Consider the following 9,240-nt stretch of genomic DNA (forward strand, 5'->3'; position numbering starts at 1 on the left):
CTACATCCATAGAAAACATAAATGTTTCAGATGGAAAAGTATAACTCTTAATGATTTGTAAAAAATGAAATGTGTCTTTCACAAAATTATTGTGCCTTTGTGAAAGAGGATTTAAAAAATGGTCAATGTATTCTGAGATTATATAGGAATCAGATGAGCAATCTGACACTATTGGTCTCCCTAAAGGTATCTGAAAGGGGTCTGTCCAAGTTTGTAATTTCAGTTATTGATAAAATTTGTGAGTGGATGGAACAGAAGGACCCATAAAATATTTTTTCTGTTTAGAAATAATATACCCGCTGTTAGACAAGTTTGATAATAGAGACAAAAGCTTTTTTTTAGTCTGAAGTTGTAAAGACTTTTTTTAAAGGTTGATAGTGTAACCTGTTATATTGTTGTCTATATGCTTCATGGGTGTATTGTTCCCTGTCCATGATAACTGTTATTATGCCAGTTTAGTAATAATTTTTTTATTTTTATGCAAATATGGGAAAGAAGCATGCGCTGCCGGGGTTAAATTATCCTGTTCGCCCTTCACTCAACCCAAAGTATCCAAACCTCTGAGATCTTTTTTAACAAGATTTAAAATAATAGAATCAATTTTACCAAATTGATGGAAAAGTTGGGGAGAATCACCCACAATACATATCAAAGTAATCTAATAATTTAAGTTTGCGGTGATACTGATACACTTCTCATCTAATTTGTTCCATATCAGTTTCTGGAGGAGTCGGAATGAAGTTTAAACCTTTCTGTAAAAGGAAGATATCTGATTGTGTTCATTTAAATTAATGAAATAAATTAAATATTTTAATCTCAAGGGTGAAAACCATCGTCCCTAACCTGTCAAACAGTTTAAATATTCTTGCCAAAAATCATGCATCAAGACAGCTTGGTCCTCTGTCCAATGTAATGGATTCCCCCAGAAGTAAATCAGCATCCATTAATCTTGGATGTTCAATGGTACTAATTTGTGGATCCTTTTCTAAAGACTCATTTACCTGAATTATGGCATTCCTAAATTCATCTGGTTGTTTGTTAGAATGAGGGATTTTTGGATATCAAAAGCTGTGCCCTCGCAAATTTGTTGTGGGCCGTACTGAGTAAAGATTTAAAATCTTTCATTATTTTTGAAGTTCTAATATTGTTATTACAATTATTAATGCCCACAGAAATAAATCACTGGCTTTGATCTTAAAATTAGGGTACAGTGGTGCCTCGCATAAAGAACGCCTCGCACAGCGAACGCTGCACACAACGAACTTCATTTCATGATTCATACAACGAACTTCGTTTCACACAACGAAGTCGCCCGAGCTTCCACGACCACTTTGCCCGAGCTTCCACGACTGCTTCGCCCGAGCTTCCACGATCGCTGCCGATGTATTGCATCCTTCCGCGCAGGCACTGCAGGCAGTCGTTAGTCACTGCGCTTAACTTAAGCACGTATCGCGGCAATCTTTCTTCATTACGAATTAAATCACGCACGTATCACGGCAGTCGTCCTTTTAAGTTAAACTCAATATTTTTTTTATATCATGGCTTCTAAAAAAAAGCAGGAAGGTGATTTCTGTTGAAATGAAACAGGAAATAATTAGAAGGAGTGAATGTGGGGTAAAACAGTGTGACCTCGTCAAAGAGTTTGGCCTCAGCAAGACCACCATTTTCACCATTTTGACAAATAAGGATGCAATCAAATCAGCCAAAGTAGCCAAAGGAGTATCAAAACTATTTCATGAAAAACATAGGTCTTCAATCCACGAGGAAATGGAGAGGCTATTAGCGATTTGGATTAAGGACAGGCAGGTGAAAGGTGACGTAACAACCCAAGATATTATCTGTCACAAAGCCAAGAGAATTTATGACGATCTAAAGAAAAACGTCCCTGGAAGTAGCAGCAATCAAGATAATGAAGAAGAATTCAAAGCCAGCAGGGGGTGGTTTTTTAGATTTAAGAAAAGGTGTGGAATCCACAGCGTTACTATGCATGGTGAGGCTGGCAGTGCTGACAAGAAAGAAGCAGAAAAGTTCTCTATTAACTTTCAAAAATGTATTAAGGATGAAGGATACTGCCCACAACAAGTGTTCAATGCCAATGAAACGGGTCTTTTCTGGAAAAGAATGCCGAGCAGAACCTTCATTACAAAAGAGGAGAAGAAATTGCCAGGACACAAAGCCATGAAGGACAGACTTACCCTTATGTTTTCGTCTAATGCCAGCGGAGACTTCAAGATCAAACCTCTATTGGTTTATCACTCTGAAAATCCCAGAATTTTCAAGAAAAATAACGTTATTAAGTCCAAACTGCCCGTCCATTGGAAGTCCAATCAAAAAGCCTGGGTGACCCAAGTTATCTTCAACGAATGGATTCTGGAAACCTTTGCTCCTGCCGTGAAGAAATTCTTGCTGGAAAAAGAACTGCCGCTCAAAGCCCTTCTGATACTTGACAATGCCCCTTCTCACTCAAAAGACCTAGAGGAAATATTGCAGGAAAATTATCCTTTTATCAAGGTGCAGTATTTGCCACCAAACACCACATCTATTCTTCAGCCAATGGATCAGCAAGTTATTGCGAACTTTAAAAAACTCTACACTAGAGCCCTCTTTAATAAGGTGTTTGAAGAATGCGAGTTTGGTGGAGACAATATGACTGTCCGAAAGTTTTGGAAGGAGAAATTTGATGTCCTTATGGCAATACGACTTATACAGAAGGCCTGGGAAGAAGTGTCACAAAGGACCCTCATTTCTGCTTGGAAGATGCTTGTGCCTTCGTGGACCCAGGAAGAAGCAGTAGTTGATGACACAGAAGTGGTAAAGGACATCATCACAGTGGCCCAAAGGTTGGAATTAGAGGTAGAGGAAGAGGATGTAGAGGAGCTTATTGAGGAACACGAAGAAGAGCTGACAACTGAAGAGCTCCAAGCACTTCTGGTCCAGCAACAGGACAATGCTCAAAGGGAAGCGTCATCTGATAACGAGGAGCAACAATCAAAAAATCAACCAATCCCAACTGCTGACATCAAGAACATCCTGGTCAAATGGAAAGCAGTTCAGGAGTTTACCAATGCCCACTATCCGGATTCAGCTGAAGCAAACAGGATCAACGATCTTTACTCCGATACTCTTGTCCGTTATTTCCGGCAGATGTTGAAGAAAAGAGAAAAACAAACGACTTTGGACAGGTTTTTCATGAAACCATCGGCCAAAAAGCAGAAAATGGATGAAGATGTGCAAGATTCGGTAGACTCTACTTAGTCTGTCTTAAAATTAAAAAAATGTGTGTTTTTTTAAAAAAAAATTATGTTTTTAGATGTATCTAAATAAAAATAATAACAAAAAATGTATCTTTTTTTATGTCATCTTAGCATATTTTATGCTACAGAACGAATTATTTTTTTTAACATGTATTGTTATGGGAAAACGCGTTTCACATAACGAACTTTTCGCATAACAAACTTGCTCCTGGAACGAATTAAGTTCGTTGTGTGAGGCACCACTGTACTTCAATTTATCCAAAACATTCTTAAGATGGTAAATTTGAGCTCCTATGAAGTTCCTGATGAAAGCGAGGAACTCTTTTTACATTAGAATCCCCCATAGTTACATAAGGTTTAGGTGGCTCAATTGACAAATTAATCTTTTTATTCTTTCTCACTTGATGATCAATATGACGAGAAACTACCTCATATTGAGAAAGTAAATTATTAGGGAGGGCATCAGAAAAGACATATTACCCATACAATTGGGGTTGTAACAAATCATCCCTTATCATCTCTTCCCATACTTCTGTAGAAGTATAATTTTCCAAAACTTCTGGTGTATATACATCTAGAGTTGTAACAGTAGAAAAAGAATGACCTATAGAGGAAGGCAAAATATTAGAAGTAGAAGGCATCATATCTATAACCTCTTCCCTCAAAGTCCCCCTGTTCTGACTGTAATTGTTCACACTGGTCAAGAAAAGGTAATGATTGTAGTTCTATACTTTTAATTTCAACAACAGAAGAAGATAATTATTAATTATTTATATTAGATTATGTTGGTGAACCCAATCTATTTCCCCCCAAAGGAGGAAATGAATACGGATAGAGACATCCGATTGTTTCATCCTTGTGAGTTACTGCCAAGGGTTAGGGTTAGGGTTGGAAATCTTGCAGTGCGATTTTGTTCTTTTAGTGGGTGCCATCATTTTGAGCTTCAATTGCAATGGCACAAGCACTAGTTACTAGATGCCATGTTCCCCTTAAACATATCTCTGATTTTTCAGTTAGCTGTTGGTCAGAAATTTTGCTTAGTATCCTCAACAATGAACTTTGGCTGACATATTGGGAATTGGTGGTTTGATTCTATAAAATAATTTACAATACTAGTTTTGGCAAATCTTGTGGTTTATATTTAGTTTTTCATTTCATGGTCCTGTTGTTAATACTGCCCTTGGGGGGCATTGTGTTTTCACCTGTGGCAGAATAGATTATAGCTACCAATCTCTTTTGCATGCCCACATCTCATAATTGTCTGCCATTTGTACTTCCTGGTCAGGGTATGTTAGGTAAGAACACAAAATAAACTGAGCTCATGGTGTATCAAAAAATGTAATAATTTAGAGTGCCACAAATTATGAGAGGGCTATCGACCTTTACATATAATAAAATGTTATACATCTGGTTGATGCAAATGTGAAGGAATGGCCAATGATATTGATTTGTGGTTTTGTTCAACAACATCAACTCTACCCTCAAACATCTAGGCATGCATCAAAATTCCAGTGCCACCCTAAAGATTAAGGAGTGAATGTAGATATGTTGGAAGTGAACTAGGCTGGGTGTGCCCGATGTCTTGTCATGCCCAGGGACTCATTGACTTCAGATCTATCCCAAGTGATTATCCACAGTTTTAATTAGGACAGGCCAAGGTAAGGGACAGTGAATTTCTCCTGGTGTAATGCACCCATAAATTATTTTATGGAAAAGGGCTCTTTACAAATCAAGACAGTCAAGATCCAAATTGAAGCCTCTTTTTTCATAAGAAAAGTTGCATCAAACCTTTGAACAAAACTCCCTTTTGATATCTCTCAAACTTTGATGCTATACACACACCAAAGCCACCATGAACATCCAAGCCTCTATGTGCTTATTACAGCCATGTTGTCAGCCTTAATATGCAGGCTGTGTAATGGCACAGCTGTCTTTTGTTAGAACTGGTAGTGGATAAGAACACTCAGAAGACGTGCCAACTATTTATCACAAAGATATTGTCTAGGTCTAAATTTAATTCCAGGTCTATGTAGCTTAGGGACATCATTGCTCACCACTGCACAACCATACTGTTTTTAAGCATTTCTTACACACTATACTGTTGTGTGTAAATGCTGGGTTAAGATAGTTTGAAATTAAACCATTGTGTTTAATCTTTGCTTAAAGACTTCCATAATTTCTTGCCCAACTGGTTCAAATTAAAATACTTTATTTTTTAGTTCTCCTCCATATTATTCATATGTCTAAACTTTTGGACTTTGATTTCATTGGATGATTTAAATGCAACTTAACGGCCAAGTTGTTTGTTATGAATTATTGTCTTATTTTAATTCATCTGGTGTTTTAAATGTAATATTCTTGATGTGATTTTAAAACAAACACTAACCTGATTGTGGCTTCACCATGTTACATGAGAATCCGACATAATATTTTATTTTAAGGAGTCATGATACATTCTTAAACCATGTCAGTTTCCTTTCAGTGCTGAGAAGATGTCTCCAGCTTCTATTTTTGATCAAATCTGACTAACTTACAAAGTATAAAATCACTTATCATTACTGATTTAATTATAAAAGAGCATATAGGGGAGCTAGTCTTTTCATCATAGATAATGAAGAGTATCTCTTGGAGGCAAATAGACAATTGAATCATTTAGAATATTAATGTCAGTTAAATGTGCCTATAATCCGGGGAACACACATTCATTATAACATAATTGGATTACCCGGGAGAATGGTAATATATCAACAAAAATCAACACTAGTAACTTTAGGGGGCACAGGGTATACTCAACTCAGTTTAATATATTTCTGTTTAGCACATGTTCATTAACAAGCATTTCAAATATTATCATGTGTAATACAGCTATAATAAATTAGAAAATAACATGATACAAAATGAAAATTTTCCAAGTAATATGTACACAGGAACGTCTCTTATTTGTGGATTTGCTTCTTAATTATGTTCTTAGGGCACCTGCATAATTGTAATTAAAGATGAAAAGTATGACTATACACTCTTGAGGCTAGACGGCCATGGAGACAAAAGGACAAACTAAATTGTAGTCTACACAAATGCCAGCACCTTTTCTTCCCACTTGGATTTGTCATTAATAATGACTCATGCATTTTAAGTGTTGTAAAGGTATATTATATGTTTGTGTTATGGCACATTTACCAGAGTCGCCATGTAAAATCTGCTCTGCACTCCATACTTGACTCCTGTGTTGTTTTAATGCACTAAATTTCAAAGCAAAATACAAATATACAATTCAGTTCAATTTATTCTTATTAAGTCCACATCAACTGAGAACTTACTGTGCTATAGAATAAAAATATATTATGCTTTAAAAAATGTAACATAAATACAAAACTTTGTGCCAAAACATCACCACACAAAGATAAAACATAAATATGTAAAGTATGTACAGTGTGCCCAGTTTCCAGTTGCCCTACAAATAATTATGAGACACTCACTGTGCAAGACAGGGACTCACACTTCACAATATATGTGTATAAAACTTTGTTTTTCCTTGGTTAAAACAACTACAGTGGTTTAATTGAAACAAAACTAAAACAAAATAAAAAAACAATAAAATAAAAAATATTTAATGAAGGGATAAAACAGGCCACTTATGTCATGTTTCTGTCAGCATTTCTCACTTGGCTGGGTTTCCAAGTAATGTTTCTGGTCTATTTTGTTTAATTGTGTATCAGTTATTTGTATTTATTTATAAACTCACTTACTTGACTACCAGCTAACTAAGATAAGCATTATCTTTAATATTATTTTTAAAGAAACAAACTCAAAGATAAACTAGCGTCACCATTTAATTTGTAGTAAATGTTCAAGTAGGACTTCAGTGCTTTAGTTACTGCTTGTACAAGCAAATTGACTTTTTTCTAACAGTTAATGCAGTTAATGGTATATGCAGCATGAGCAGTGCAATCATTATAGAAAACAGCATAAAACAGTGTTCAACAAAGTGTAAAACACAATGTAAAAAATTCAAAACTTCAAAGTCATGACAATAAGGGATTAAAGGTGTTTTCCTGTTTGAGATAGTTTGGATGCATGTTTTGTTTTTTATGGCAGAAATTTTTTTAAGGTTTCTAAACTCTTTTGGGACGCCCTCCGTCCTGAAGTGTGATCGTTGTGTCTGTGGAAGACAGCTTATCCATTACCAGGCCAACTGCAGTTTGCCAGCGCTGCAGCGACTCACAGCTAAAGCAGATCCAACTCGATCGCGGTCACAGTATAAGCGCTTGCCATCGATGGGTGATGCAAGGAACATTATAAATGCAGGGAACAGGATTACTTGGCCACTAACCTGGCCACACCAATGCCTGATTGCTGTGTCTGTGTATAAGAAAGTAGTAGATCCTGCTACAATAAATAACCATGCTGTTCCTGTTTCAAGTGGAGTAAAGCTGGTTTTGCTAAAGGACTGAGACTCAGACTAGTGTTTTGGGGTGCAAGACAGGGACTCACACTTCACAATATATGTGTTTAAAACTTTGTTTTTCCTTGGTTAAAACAACTACAGTGGTTTAATTGAAACAAAACTAAAACAAAATAAAAAACAATAAAATAAAAAATATTTAATGAAGGGATAAAACAGGCCACTTATGTCATGTTTCTGTCAGCATTTCTCACTTGGCTGGGTTTCCAAGTAATGTTTCTGGTCTATTTTGTTTAATTGTGTATCAGTTATTTGTATTTATTTCTTTTATTTATCATATTTTTCTTTGTGTTTATTGTTATGTGAGAATGGCCTAAGTTATGTTGCATGTGCTTTGTGGGTGGTTCCACCAGGGGTGGGGCCACCTGCCAATCACCACCAGGAAGGGCCCTCTGGGACTTTGGTTACTGTGTATTATCTTGCCTTTTTCAGGCAATCCTTTATGCTCTTTGGAGCTTTGTGCTTGCATGGCCTTTGTGGAAATAAACCTTTCATTTTTATAAAGACATTCTCAGCCTTTTGGGTTTCTAGACAGGATTTTGATGGCATTTTACCCCTCTAGTGGGCAATTATTGAAAGTGTTTTTAAACTTAGCCCTCAATATTTTTTTAGCAACAAACCAATAAATAAGGGAACAACATATGGCATTAAATGCCTTAGAAAATGCCTGTAAGAAAATAGTTAAATGAATGCCTTATTACACAGACCACTCATGGTTAGAATTAGTGCCTGATTGAATAAGCTAGCTCTTAAAGAGTACAAACAAATAACACTGGAGTAATAATTTTATTTTTATTTCTATATTGAAAGAAAAGAAATTGTTTTCATCTATTCTTTTTACTCACTGACACAACCAAATAAGGATATTATAAGATAATATGTTGTAGAATGGCTGTAGAAAAATCACAGCTGGATATACTATATGAGTCAAAGTTGATATTATTTATTACAATAATAGACCCCAGCTGTGATATCTCCCAGCAGTAGCATGTAACATGAAAACAGCAATGGTCTAAGTACTCAGCCTTACATGACATGTTTAACCTTGGAATAGAATTGTTGTAATGGTGAATGGTTGTACTGTATATGCATTTTGCGTTTTTTTTTTTTGTTTGTTTGTTTTTTAGAGTGAAGAATCTGTTTGTGGAGATTTTTCTGTTTCATAGTGTTTTTGCAAAATGTTATTTTTTTTTGTAATCTTGTTCTTTGTTGACATAATACGGGCAACTTGTCATGTGGCCACAATCTTCATACTCGTTGCATCATGGGTAGTGATGCTGTTAAAATGGTGGTATTTCTGTATTTCAGAATCACACAGTTGGATAAACAAATACTTTAGTGTAGTTAGTTTCTAAAGAAGTAGGCCAAGTGCTAAGTTTTGTTTCCGATTCTCTTGGTACCATTGACTTTTGATTCTCTGGTTTGTACTTGTGTCTTGTTTTCTCAGACTCTGGATCATTCTGGTGTGACTGTCTCCACACTTAAAACTTTATCCCATATACTCCTTAGTGTATACTCCTTAGG

General features: G+C 35.9%; 1 protein-coding gene across 1 annotated transcript; it reads left to right on the forward strand.

Moving 5' to 3' along the window:
* The first annotated feature begins 1,578 nt into the window (after positions 1-1,578).
* On the forward strand, positions 1,579-8,882 carry LOC127528795 (tigger transposable element-derived protein 1-like). The gene is made up of 3 exons (XM_051929851.1): positions 1,579-1,977; positions 2,059-3,126; positions 8,844-8,882. The coding sequence occupies exons 1-3, from the start codon at positions 1,579-1,581 to the stop codon at positions 8,880-8,882; spliced, it is 1,506 nt and encodes a 501-aa protein (XP_051785811.1).
* The last annotated feature ends 358 nt before the right edge of the window (positions 8,883-9,240 follow it).

This window comes from Erpetoichthys calabaricus, chromosome 1 (genome assembly GCF_900747795.2).
Source record: "Erpetoichthys calabaricus chromosome 1, fErpCal1.3, whole genome shotgun sequence".
NCBI lineage: Eukaryota > Metazoa > Chordata > Cladistia > Polypteriformes > Polypteridae > Erpetoichthys > Erpetoichthys calabaricus.